Below are 13,391 nucleotides of genomic sequence, written 5' to 3' on the forward strand. Positions count from 1 at the left end.
AGTGTTTCATCAAAATTGAAAATTTGTTCCAATGTATAGCCTTTTTTAAAAAAAATGTCAGCTTTGTTGAGGTATAATTGACACTTAAAATTGTAAGATATTTAAAGGTATATCACGATGATTTGATAATGCATATACACTGTGGAAGGATTGCCCCCATCTAGTTCACTAACACATCCATCACCTCACTTTTCTTTTCTTTCTTTTCTTTCTTTCTTTGTTGTTTTTTTTTTTTTGTGAGACCACTTACACCCTTTTTAAATTAACTTTTGTGTCACCACAGAAAATTATTTTGTGACTTCCTCATCTGCATTCATGGCTTTGCCTGATATCTAAAGGCTTTGGAAACTATAGTAATGTGTGAAACTACCAGACCATCCACTACTAGCAGTGAAATGAACCACCTCTGTAGGATGTGGTGATTTCTATTTAGGGTCTTCGTATATAGGTAGAATTTTTTTCTTTGATTGTGAGAAAGGTTGTTCATGATTTTTTCTGATGTTTTGTGTATTCCTGTGCATCTTGGTTCAGCTGGGTGCAGTTTTCTGTGTTCATGTAGTGTTTCTCACTGATGGACTCCTACAGGAGCAAATGTGAAATTTGCATTGTGCTCATGTTATTCCTTTATATGTCAGATGTCTTGGAATAAATTCACATTTTCAAAAACAGCAGAATTAACTATACATAATTCTATGTTTTATTGGAATATTAATCAGTGGCTATTTCTATCAAGAGACAGTCTCAATTCTATTTTCCTAAGTGGTACCATGATTAATCCCTTCTTTTTCCTAGGAATCATACTAGTTTAAGATGGGAGGAACTTTCCTCTCTTCTCTGGTGCAGGAGTATAGGACGGTGCCTCATCCATCTTAGGTATAACCTCCAACAGGCCAAAACAGCACAGGTGAAGAGGCAATGCTGGAAACCCTTGGGACTGTTGCTGCTAAAGCCCCATGTGGCTTTCTCTCTGCTCTAAAAGACATATGGCTAGACAAAGGCACTTATCTTGCTCCATTCAAAGACTCTTTAGTGGGTGAAGCGTATCTCCTTTGCTCTCTAATGCATGTGGAGAAGAACCAGATTTTCAGATTTTCTAAAATCCTGACTTCATTTTTATTTTAAGATTCAGGGCGTATTTCAGATTAAAGTATTCTAGAATAAAATTTTTACTTTCTAAGGAAGTGTATTCATAAAAGTACTCAAATAAGACTGTTTAGTTTTGTTTAACCCAATGTTTCCAGCTATCTTTACCATACGACTTGTCTGACTTTAGGATGCTAATGTGTATCGTGGATCTCCAAGAAGAAAGATATTCCCTAGATTATTTGATTGTGTCCCAGACTGGGACTGTGGAACCCATTTTTCTTAGCCTGTCCCACAGGACTGTCCACAGATCCATTAGCTTCTAAGAGAGGCCATTTGGGAACTTTGTAGCTTGTAGCCTCTTTCCAAATGAGTTTGGTAGTAGCTTATTGACATTCCTCATTTTTCACTGTATCTCAACCTAATTTGATTATATTTCCCTCAAATACTTTAGGAATTAGCTTCCCAAAAATCTCTGCCTATGAATTATTACACAGTATTCTATCATGTTCAAGAACAGCTACCTAGAGACTGTTTTGTAGTAAGTGAAGGAGCAAATACTATGGATATTGGACGCACTGTGCTTCAAAACTACCTTCCTCGTCACAGGTAAGGCTTCCAGAAAAGTAATTTTAATGTGTTAACTTTGAAACTATAGTAATGCAGGCTCATAAAACATTTGAGGATTATACATGTTCAGTGCATAAAGATATATTCCATAAAAGTATTCTTAGGTGAGATTTGGCAGAGTTTTTATGTTTGATATGTCTTTGAGGTCATGTGATAATTTGTATATTTACCGTTCCAAGGATATATTCACAGTTTTCCAAGCCATCACGAGAGACTTTTTCCTCTCATACCGCTTATCCTTGACTAGTTGGTTCCTCACAGTCTAAAAACTTTATATTAAAGACAGAGAATGTTTTTATTGTTCTCTATTTTACACATGAGTATGACTAGATTTGTGCCCACCCACCATCTGCAACGTGCCCCAGAGGGTTTCATTTTAGCTTTTTCCCCCAACAGGCTTGATGCTGGTACTTTTGGAACCATGGGAGTTGGTTTGGGCTTTGCCATTGCAGCCGCTATACTGGCTAAAGCTAGAAACACAGGTCAGCGGGTCATCTGTGTGGAAGGAGACAGTGCATTTGGGTTTTCTGGCATGGAAGTGGAAACCATCTGTAGGTACAACAGCATTCATTTCTTTCTCCAAAAGATAAAGAATAAAGACTCACTTGCCTAACAGATGCTTACTCAGCGTTCACCATGTGCCAAATGCCCTGTACACACTCTGTGCTGTGTCCTGAGAATACTAGTGTGAAATAACCCCGGGGTCTTTCTCATCTAGGACAGTGTGTTCATGACCTCTTTACTACATGCCCCAAACCCGCAAAACTGTGAGGAGTGGTTTTGAGATCACTCCAAAAAGTTCTAGTCTGAGAAAAGCTTGTTTTTGGCAGGGAGACAGCAAAGCTTTGTGGGTAAGAGCACAGCCTCTGGGTCCATGGTCTGGATTTAAATACTGGTTGACCACAGCAGAGCCAGGTGATGTGGGTTAAGTTACTTTACTAAGCTGCTGTCTCCTCTAAAATAGGGAGAGGAATCGTAATAGTTCCTACCTTAGAGAACGGTAGTGAGGATTGAATGAGGTAATCTAGGTAAAGCTCGAGACGATTGTTCATTGAATGTGAGCTGTTCAGATTATGTTTATAGTTGTGAGGGTTGTTTATAGGGAGAAACTCACGAGCTGTAGATCCTGCTATAGAAGGATGGGGACTTTTTTCTCCCTAATTATTTAAACTGTAGTAAAGTCCTTCTTTATTCTTAGCCAGGACTCTTATTAGACCCTTTGTAAATCATGTTTTGGGGGCTTTCAGAGCTTTGGTATACAACACTTTCAAGATCAGATGGAAAAATGTACTTGTTAGAATGTCTGTATTGACAACCCGAGTGGTATACACCAAAAAGATGATTTATGGAAAAGCCAGCCTTCTAGAGAGTCATGATTCCCGTTGAGCATGGAGCGCAAGTAGTTTCCACAGTCCTATTACATAACAGTATGCCGTGTAGTTTTGTTTTTACACCTGGTCTCAGAAATTATGTGTGTACAAAACAAAGCCCATGTTCTTTTGTCAGTCGTTAGTAAAAGTTAATCATCCTTTCATCTTTACAGTACTGTTTAGCACATTATTAAATACTCTCTTTTTCTCTATTATACAATGCTTTTATTTTTTTAATTTTTTTAATGTTTTTATTTTTGAGAGAGACAGAGAGTGGGGGAGGGGCAGAGAGAAAGGGAGACCCAGAATCTGAGGCAGGCTTCAGTCTCTGAACTGTCAGCACAGAGCCCAATGCGGGGCTCAAAGTCACGAACTGTGAGATCATGACCTGAGCCGAAGTGGGACGCTTAACCAACTGAGCCACTCAGGCATCCCCATATAATGCTTTTCCAACTTGGAGCAAAGTGGTTTCAGAGAAGAGAATGTATGCTAGTCACTTGTATGCTTCCCACAGCATCTAGCAAATACTGCTTGTCTGTGAGGAGTTCAGGAAATAAAAAGATACTTTTCAAATAGTACTCTTAGGCACCACCTAGAAGTGGTGCTTCAGAAGGTATTAAATATGGAAGGTGGAAGGTGTCCTTCTTAGCACCTGGATCTATGAAAACCAAGGTTCAGAAAAGCACAGTGAGGTCCACAGATGCATAATGCTAGCACCTGGTGTTCTTACATCCTTTCTGACTCCGTATTTCCATTAATGATTTGATGTTCCTTTTTAGGTAACAAATGTTTAAGTTTTAGTCTTACCCTAATATTACAAAAAAGGTTATTTCTAGAAAACTATCCATTTTTAAGTTAAAGTTTCAGCCTGAAGATAATAAAGTGCTTTAGAATGAAGAATGATTTCCTTTATATTTTGCTTTCAATTTTAGGTACAACTTGCCCATCATTCTTTTGGTGGTGAACAATAATGGAATTTACCAAGGTTTTGATGTGGATAGTTGGCAGGAAATGTTAAAATTTGGAGACGCTACTGCAGTGTAAGTAACCCAGAACAGTATGTATTTATTTTCCCTCATCTATTTTAATGTCTCCTTACAAAGTCTGCTGTATTATAATGTGCTTCTGTAGTGTGAATATTGTTTATTTATATTTTCAGCCTCCCTAAAGGGCAGGAACCCCATATGCATGGCCCCTCTTTGTACAACTGCCCATGATGGGGTGCTTCAATAAATAATTTATGATCAGGGAGCCACTAAAGACTCAGACAATTAAGATTGATGTGCAAGCTTTGTTAATGAAAGGGCTTGTTGCAAAATGCTTCCAGTCCTTCTGTTCCTACTACACCATGGAGGAAATGGATGTTAACACATTATTTATGGTCCAGAGATCTTCCTTCTTTTTATTACTTAACTAATTCTTGATTATCTGGTGGCAGAGTCGAACGGTGACAGTATCGTAGCTAGCCGTGTGGGAGTCAGCCTAGGGGTGGAATGGGATGTGAGTATGTTTGCTTCTGCCTCACTGACTCCATTTCTCATTTTGTTGTTACTTGGTGTTTTGCAGTAACCATTCCTCTTTTCTTCTTTTTCTTTTGGATTCATAGTAGCTGATGGTGTAGTAGCTAGTAGCTACTAGCCATGTGTGGCTATTTAAATTAAATTTAAAAATCGTTCTTATTTTAACTAGTCACGTTTCAAGTGCTCACAGCAACAGGTCGCTAGTGACTATCATATTGGATAATGTATACATAAATATCTATATTTAAATGTAAATATAAAACATTTCTTTCATCACAAAAATTCCTGTTAGACATTGCTGTATAGACAACAAAAAATATATGGAAAGTTTAGTGTACTGGCATCTTTAGGTGTTGAACATAAATGTACACCTTTCAGCTCAGCCTAAATTTTTCCACAGATTATTTCAGAGAATGGCTTTTTTTCTATTGACTTACGACCTTTTTTAGGGCCCCTCCCGTCTGTCTTTTGCCAAACTCACATTACGAGCAGGTTATGACTGCGTTTGGAGGCAAAGGGTATTTCGTACAAACACCGGAAGAGCTCCAAAAATCACTGAGGGAGAGTTTGGCAGACACAACTGCACCTTCTCTTATCAATATCATGATTGAGCCACAAGCCACGCGGAAAGCCCAGGTAAATTCAGTTGCCAAGCAGAAATCAGAAATGCATCTCCCATCCTATCCCTAGAAGTATCTACCAAATAGAACACTGTTTTTTCTAAACTGTTTCTGAGTTTGGCACTTTCTTAGAGGAACTGATTGATGCTTCAGCTGAGATCCAAAAGATAAGTAGGGACAGTCTCAAGCAAAGAGGCTAGGGAAGAGATGTGCAAAGGCTCTGTGGCAGCAAGGAGCATGGCAGGTCTGAGGAACTGAAAGAAGGCTGCAGTGGCTGAAAGGCAGAATGGGAGTGGGAGACAGAGTGGGAGGATGAGACAGAGTGGGAGGAAGATTTGTGCACTTACATTCAAAATTGGTTACTTTGGCCTCCATAGCAAAACTACAGTGTAGATTACAGCTGTAAAATAAATGATAAGGTGTGTAGCATAATCCTCTCCCATCTCAGATTAAGTTGCTTTTCATACTTAATTTTGTGCTCTGATCCTGGTCCTGCCAGTTGTCCTCTCTGATATGTCTGTCTTCCATGCTTACACATTGTGTATCAGTCACTGTTTTCAGAGCAGATCATTTTTTCAAGAAGTTTCTGTGTTGGTTCTTTATACATATATATGCCATGAGATCATTTTCTTTTTTGAATAAGGTAGTAAACCAGTGGGCAAGTGGATGCCTGGACAATCAGTGAAATGTAAATTAACTGATTTAGAAACTATAAGATATATAAAGTTCTACTGAAATTATGTTCTATAAAAACAGATATCAGAGACTTTGGTGAAAGGAACAGAACAGAACTACAAAATAGCCAGGAAACAATGAACAAAATGGCAATAAGTACATACTTATCTGTAATTACTTTAAATGTAAATGGACTAAATGCTCCAATCAGAGGAGTGGCTGAATGGATAAGAAAACAAGACCCACTATATGCTGTCTACAGGAGACTCACCTCAGATGTAAGGACACACAGTCTGAAAGTGAAGGGATGGAAAAAGACATTCCATGCAAATGGAAACCAAAAGAAAGCTGGGATAGCTATGTTTATATCAGACACAATAGACTTTATTTTTTTTTAATTTTTTTTAGGAATTGTATTTTTTTAATCTACAAATTCTAATTTTTTTTAAATATATGAAATTTATTGTCAAATTGGTTTCCATACAACACCCAGTGCTCATCCCAAAAGATGCCCTCTTCAATACCCATCACCCACCCCTCCCTCCCACCCCCGATCAGCCCTCAGTTTGTTCTCATTTTTTAAGAGTCTCTTATGCTTTGGCTCTCTCCCACTCTAACCTCTCTCTCTTTTTTTTTTTTTTTTCCCTTCCCCTCCCCCATGGGTTCCTGTTAAGTTTCTCAGGATCCACATAAGAGTGAAAACATATGGTATCTGTCTTTCTCTGTATGGCTTATTTCACTTAGCATCACACTCTCCAGTTCCGTCCACATTGCTACAAAGGGCTATATTTCATTCTTTCTCATTGCCACATAGTACTCCATTGAGACACAGTAGACTTTATTTTTTTTTAATGTGATAAAGAATTTTTTTTTTTTGCCCTTCATGTATTTATTTATTTATTTTTTCAATATATGAAATTTATTGTCAAATTGGTTTCCATACAACACCCAGTGCTCATCCCAACAGGTGCCCTCCTCAATACCCATCACCCACCTTCCCCTCCCTCCCACCCCCCATCAACCCTCAGTTCTCACTTTTTAAGAGTTTCTTATGCTTTGGCTGTCTCCCACTCTAACCTCTTTTTTTTTTTTTCCTTCCCCTCCCCCATGGGTTTCTGTTAAGTTTCTCAGGATCCACATAAGAGCGAAAACATATGGTATCTGTCTTTCTCTGTATGGCTTATTTCACTTAGCATCACACTCTCCAGTTCCATCCACGTTGCTACAAAGGGCCATATTTCATTCTTTCTCATTGCCATGTAGTACTCCATTGTGTATATAAACCACAATTTCTTTATCCATTCATGAGTTGATGGACATTTAGGCTCTTTCCATACTTTGGCTATTGTTGAGAGTGCTGCTATAAACATTGGGGTACAAGTGCCCCTATGCATCAGTACTCCTGTACCCCTTGGGTAAATTCCTAGCAGTGCTATTGCTGGGTCATAGGGTAGGTCTATTTTTAATTTTCTGAGGAACCTCCACACTGTTTTCCAGAGTGGCTGCACCAATTTGCATTCCCACCAACAGTGCAAGAGGGTTCCCGTTTCTCCACATCCTCTCCAGCATCTATAGTCTCCCGATTTGTTCATTTTGGCCACTCTGACTGGCGTGAGGTGATATCTGAGTGTGGTTTTGATTTGTATTTCCCTAATAAGGAGCGATGTTGAGCATCTTTTCATGTGCCTGTTGGCCATCCAGATGTCTTCTTTAGAGAAGTGTCTATTCATGTTTTCTGCCCATTTCTTCACTGGGTTATTTGTTTTTCGGGTGTGGACTTTGGTGAGCTCTTTATAGATTTTGGATACTAGCCCTTTGTCCGATATGTCATTTGCAAATATCTTTTCCCATTCCGTTGGTTGCCTTTTAGTTTTGTTGGTTGTTTCCTTTGCTGTGCAGAAGCTTTTTATCTTCATAAGGTCCCAGTAATTCATTTTTGCTTTTAATTCCCTTGCCTTTGGGGATGGAGACACAATAGACTTTAAAACAAGCATTTTAGGGGCGCCTGGGTGGCGCAGTCGGTTAAGCGTCCGACTTCGGCCAGGTCACGATCTCACGGTCTGTGAGTTCGAGCCCCGCGTCGGGCTCTGGGCTGATGGCTCGGAGCCTGGAGCCTGTTTCCGATTCTGTGTCTCCCTCTCTCTGCCCCTCCCCCGTTCATGCTCTGTCTCTCTCTGTCCCAAAAATAAATAAACGTTGAAAAAAAAATTAAAAAAAAAAAAAACACAAGCATTTTAATAAGAGACAAAGAAGGACACTACATAGTAGTAAAGGGGTTAATCCAACAAGAGGGTATGACATTTGTGAATATTTATGCACACGACGTAGGAGCACCTAAATATATAAAGCAAATATTAACAGACCTAAAGGGAGAAATAGCACTACAAAAAATAGTAGGGGACTTTAATACACCACTTACATCAATGGATAGATAGATAATCCAGATAGAAAATCAAGAAGGAAACATTGGCCTTAAATGACACATTAGATTGGATGGATTTAATAGATATATTCAGAACCACACAAAATAGTCTTGAAACCATGTTTGTCACAGTAAAGCCCTAATGAATTGTCCCCTCTCACTAGTGAGTTCAGGTTTCTAATGATCTCTTCTCCAAGTTCTCTATGAATTTTGGGGGGTATTGCTGGAGAAATTTAGTTTCTTATCTCTTCTTTGATAACTCCATAAGGATCATCCTTATATTTCTTGAATCTATCACTTCAACATGAGTTATCCTCATTCCAGTAAATTCCACACATATTGTTTCCAGGCTGTTCATTTTCATTGATTGTCTGTGTGTCCATCAGCCATTTGGTCATTGATTTGCGATGTAAACTGACTGCTTCCTGCTGTACTATAGAGAGGACCTAATCTCTGCAGTCACCTCTGTGCAGGCCACATGTGTGGGATAGTATGAATCCTGGGAAAGGCTTGGCTTCTGTGCACTGCTCTTCCTACCCAGCTTCTTTTTGGATTTGGATACTCCTCCTCTTCTTTCTTCTTTTGACTCGACTTCTGGTTCTCTCGGACTCTAGTTTTTTGTGCCCTGATTACTTGATAATAGTTATTTTATAGGACAAGACCGCAAGATTCACTGTGAGTTTTTAGCTTCTTTTTGGGAAAGGCATAAGACCAATGACAAACTTCATTTACCACCATTGTGGTAAATGTGGTTATAATGGGACTTTTAGATTTTAGAGCAAGCAAAGGAGGATAGTTTGAGACAATTACTTCTTTCACTGAATGTTTGTTGTCTTTTTCTAGGATTTTCACTGGCTGACACGCTCTAAGATATAAAGATGTCCGGGAATGGTCGTGAGGAGTTTTCTTTCCTGTAAGGTGGAATTTTATTTTCCACAGCAAAATACTAAAATGTTAAAATTATCATACAAAGAAAAATAAAAAAACATTTCCAAATGACATCTTATAGTAAAGGAATTGACTGTGACTAAAACCAGAAAAAGTTACCAGTATTCTACCACAGAGAGAACAATTGGCAGATGAAAGAAAAAAGAGAGTTTTATTAAATAATAGCATTGTAACTGCCTAACTGCTGAGTTACACATCAGTCTTCTTTCACATAAATCCATTCTTAAAGTCACGTGTTTTTTAAAAAACATCTTCGGAGAAAAAAAATCTCCCAAGAATTTTCTAATGTAGAAGCATGTTCAGTAAGTTGGAGTATATAGGCTATTTCTACTTTGTAGTTTATCTGTTGATCACTTTGTACCTTAGACCCCCCCAGTATTTAATGGGGCTTGTTCTATACTTTATGAATTGGGGTTTTGTTTTGTTTTGTTTTGTTTTTCTGGAGAGAACTTACTGAGCCAAAGGAGAAGTCATGCCATACCTAAACTGATAATTTCAGGGTATGTTTAGATTAGCAACCTTAGTTTATGTGTACCACATTGAGACCAGCAGAGGCAACAGTCTTTTGATATATAAAGAACTCTTATAAATAAGAAAAATATTAACACACTAGTAGAAAAATGAGCAAAGGGCATGAGCGTATAATCAATGGAAAAAATACAATAAAATGAGTATGAATAAATGTGAATATATAAGTTAGACTGCAAGCCCTTATTTTTGCCTATCCACTTGGCAGAGCACTTTCAAAATTATAATTCTCAATGAGGGTGAGGGTAAAATGAAGACGGAACTGCTGTGTTATGGTGGAAGATGAAATTGGTACATTTTCATAGAGTAATCCTAGCAGTGCTTGTATTTGGAATCTTAAAAATGTTCATACTGAGCCTTGGGTGGCTCAGTCGATTAAGTGTCTGACTCTTGGTTTCAGCTCAGGTCATGATCTCATGGTTTCATGAGTTCGAGCCCCACATTGGGCTCTGCACTGACAGCGTGGAGCCTGCTTGGAATTCTCTCCCTCTCCTTCTTTCTGCCCCTCCCCACTTGCTCTGTCTCTCAAAATAAATAAATAAAATTAAAAAAAAATGTTCATACACTATAACTTTTGACCCAGGGAGCCCATTTAGAGAGTGTGTCCTAAAGAAATAATAAAATATTTTGTCAAATATTTATATATAGGGCCATTCAGCACAATTTAGAAACAGTGCCAATGTTTAATAATAAGACATTGGCTACATATGTTATGACCTATTGACCTCATAAAATAAAAATTGTGTTAATGAGTATGTATAGGGATACCTGGGTGGCTTAGTCAGTAAGCATCTGACTTGTTATTTCGGTTCAGGTCATGATCTCATGGGCATGGGATCGAGTCCCGTGTTACCCAGTGTGGAGCCTGCTTAAGATTCTTTCTCCTTCTCCCTCTGCCCCTGCCATGCTTGCTCTTTCTCTAAAAAAAGAGTATATATAACTGGAGGAATCATCACAATATAATACTAGTGAAAAGACAAGCTACAAAATGGATGGATCCAGGTCAGGGTATACACCTATACTCGCACAGTCATACATACACAGAAAGAAAAAGATGGGCACAAAATAAACCAAAATTTTAATGTAACGTGTTGATGGAGTTATAAGCAATTTTTATTTTCCTTAATTTTTCCTTCTTTTACGAAATTTTAAAATAATAATTATTTAATTTTTATCAGAAACAGACATTATTTTAAAAGGATGTTAGAAATTGAAAAGTATCATTTATGATCTGGAATTTTATATGAATTGGAGCATATGACTCTATCTCAAAGTTCAGCTGGTTTGCAATATACACATAAGATTTGTCTCCATTGGCTATTTAGGGGCATAAGTGACTTCTACAGAGTGGAGTCCAGCTTTGAGATGTCAAGACACTTGCGGGGAGCTGTGGTTTTACCCAGTGAGCCCCTGAAATTGGGCCTACATGGCAAACACACTTACATACTTCTGAGGTACACACTAGAGGGCCTGGGCTGCATAAAAGCATAGAGAATATCAAAAAGAGTGTTGAGAGTGGGTAGCTCGTGTAACCTTGTCAGTGTCCTACTCTACCCATTGATGGTTGCCTCTGGCAGCCAAGTGCAATGCAAGATTTTGCTGTAAAGTAGTGTAGAAGCTTTGATGAATATCTGTGAACTGAACTATGTAAATCTAAATACTAGATATAATTTGGGGAAAATGCTTGTTCCCTAGCCACATTTAGCTCAAGAGGAAAAAAAAAACAAACATGTTAACACATTAGTAGACTATCCAGCAGAGGTCAGTCTGAGCATATGAAGACCCGATTAGTCTAGGAGCACTTTGATGACGCTGTCCACTGACTACCTATTTTGTAACAGTAATCTTGAAATTGGTTTCCTTCTAAGAATCTTCCCTTAGAAGGATAAGATATTGAAGAAGCCCCTCTAAGATACATCTACTGGTTGATAGTCAAATTTACCATGATACAACATTTTGCACCTCCTAGTTGATTTAATGAACACTCTTATGTGATCCTGGTATGTTGAATACTCAAGTGTCTCATAAAAACTGAACTTTGAAAGATTTGGGTTACTTTCTTGATTTAGGAAAACTAAATCTGGGGTGGGAAACGACTTCTTGGGTTAGTTCCTCTACTCATATTCTTTCTAAAAGCTTTCCTACATCATGAGATTGTTTGGGAATTCAGAATGCTACCCTGAAACTCCAAGCCCAATGCCTGGCCTATAGAAGGCATGCTGATGCGACTGTGTTTTAGGAATATATGACTTTAGAGGAGACACTGGCTGAATTACATCCTGCCTTGAGCAGTGTGGCTTCATGTTTTAAATAAATGGGTCTTACTTCCCCAAGTAGATAAGTCATTTCCTGGAAAACAGGGGTTGTGTGTTTTTACTTACCTTTTTTTTTTTTAAGTTATTTTACTTACCTTATTTTTTTAAGTTATTTTTTAAGTTATTTTTAAAGTTATTTCTAAGTAATCTCTACACCCAGCATGAGGCTTGAACTCATGACTCTGAGATCAAGAGTCACATGCTCTTCCGGCTGAGCCAGCCAGGCGCCACTGTTTTTCCTTCTTTATACAGCCACCTGCTCTGCAGGGGTTCACTAAGTAATAGTTGAATGAGAATTCATGATGGTTAGAAATAACTCAGTGGATACCTTCTATGGTTTTTTAACACATGCACCTTTGAAGTAGCTCCGTTTATCATGTGAAGTGAGTATATTTTCCTTAGGAAAAAAGGTCTCAACTCTGTTACAAAGAAGTAGTAGGACTTTTGAACCCCAAAGGAAAATGAAAATACGAATTCCAAAAATGTTTTTGTTCCTTTACTATTTGCAAGACTCTTCACTAGGCAGCAGGGAGCAGTGCATTCCCGTGTGGAAGTGCCAGGTGACTGAAACAAATGGAAATTCAGAGTGACTAGGGTAGCATTTCATTTGAACGCATTAAAGGAAGTTGGAAACCAGTTAAATTCTAGATGGGAATTATGACTGAGAAACTCTGCTACCTGCGTTGGAAAGTGAAATGTATACAGAAAGAAGTCTGAAGCATCTGGTGTTTCCTGGTTGCATTTGCTGCTGCTAATGTGACTAATGGAGTAATGTGGATAAAGGAAATTGAAGATCCTATGAATTCTCCCCATTGATGAGGTGCAAGCAAAAGTATACCTTGCTTAGATTCGGATCTGACAAGCAGCGCTGTCTACACCTCTGGCTCCCACTGGATTATCATAGGATCTTCTGTCCCTTCTAAGGCCTTTTCCAGGAGAGGGGCTAGCCAGTCAGTGAACCCATGGTAAATCCAGGTTGTAAATTTACTCCAATTAGGGAGCAGAAAAAAGGCACACCCAGAAACCCCTGGATCTTCAGTTTCGAAGTTTGAAGGAAACATTCTAAATTTTGACTCAGACCTGGAAATATCCACAGAGATGGCATCATCCACAATTTTGTACTTTGTATCCAGCAGTCACTAAGATGACCTGTGGTCTATGGAATGGTTAATCAACAGCCACATGGCTCATGCCCTGGTCCCAGCAGTTTCCTGGGAGTTGCCTCCCTCCCTCCACTGATGAAGGTGGGCTCAGGAAATCAGATCTGATTTCACCTTAGC

General features: G+C 38.6%; 1 protein-coding gene across 6 annotated transcripts in view; it reads left to right on the top strand.

The window, feature by feature from the left end:
* HACL1 (2-hydroxyacyl-CoA lyase 1) overlaps positions 1-13,391 on the top strand; it is a 55,713-nt gene that overhangs the window by 27,152 nt on the left and 15,170 nt on the right. For 4 of the 6 annotated variants that reach the window (XM_047098929.1, XM_047098930.1, XM_047098931.1 and 1 more), the window contains 5 exons: positions 1,538-1,692; positions 2,110-2,268; positions 4,016-4,123; positions 5,053-5,239; positions 9,164-10,198. In XM_047098929.1, coding sequence (XP_046954885.1) covers positions 1,538-1,692; positions 2,110-2,268; positions 4,016-4,123; positions 5,053-5,239; positions 9,164-9,196 — 642 coding nt within the window. In that variant the 3' untranslated portion in view covers positions 9,197-10,198. Of the gene's footprint in view, positions 1-1,537; positions 1,693-2,109; positions 2,269-4,015; positions 4,124-5,052; positions 5,240-9,163; positions 10,199-13,391 lie in introns of those variants that run through there. The other 2 variants (XR_006965624.1, XM_047098932.1) reach the window with 2 other exon arrangements.

This window comes from Lynx rufus, unplaced genomic scaffold, assembly GCF_022079265.1.
Source record: "Lynx rufus isolate CCGP_SWC_20201006 ecotype Redwood Valley unplaced genomic scaffold, mLynRuf1.p SCAF_5, whole genome shotgun sequence".
NCBI classification, from domain to species: domain Eukaryota; kingdom Metazoa; phylum Chordata; class Mammalia; order Carnivora; family Felidae; genus Lynx; species Lynx rufus.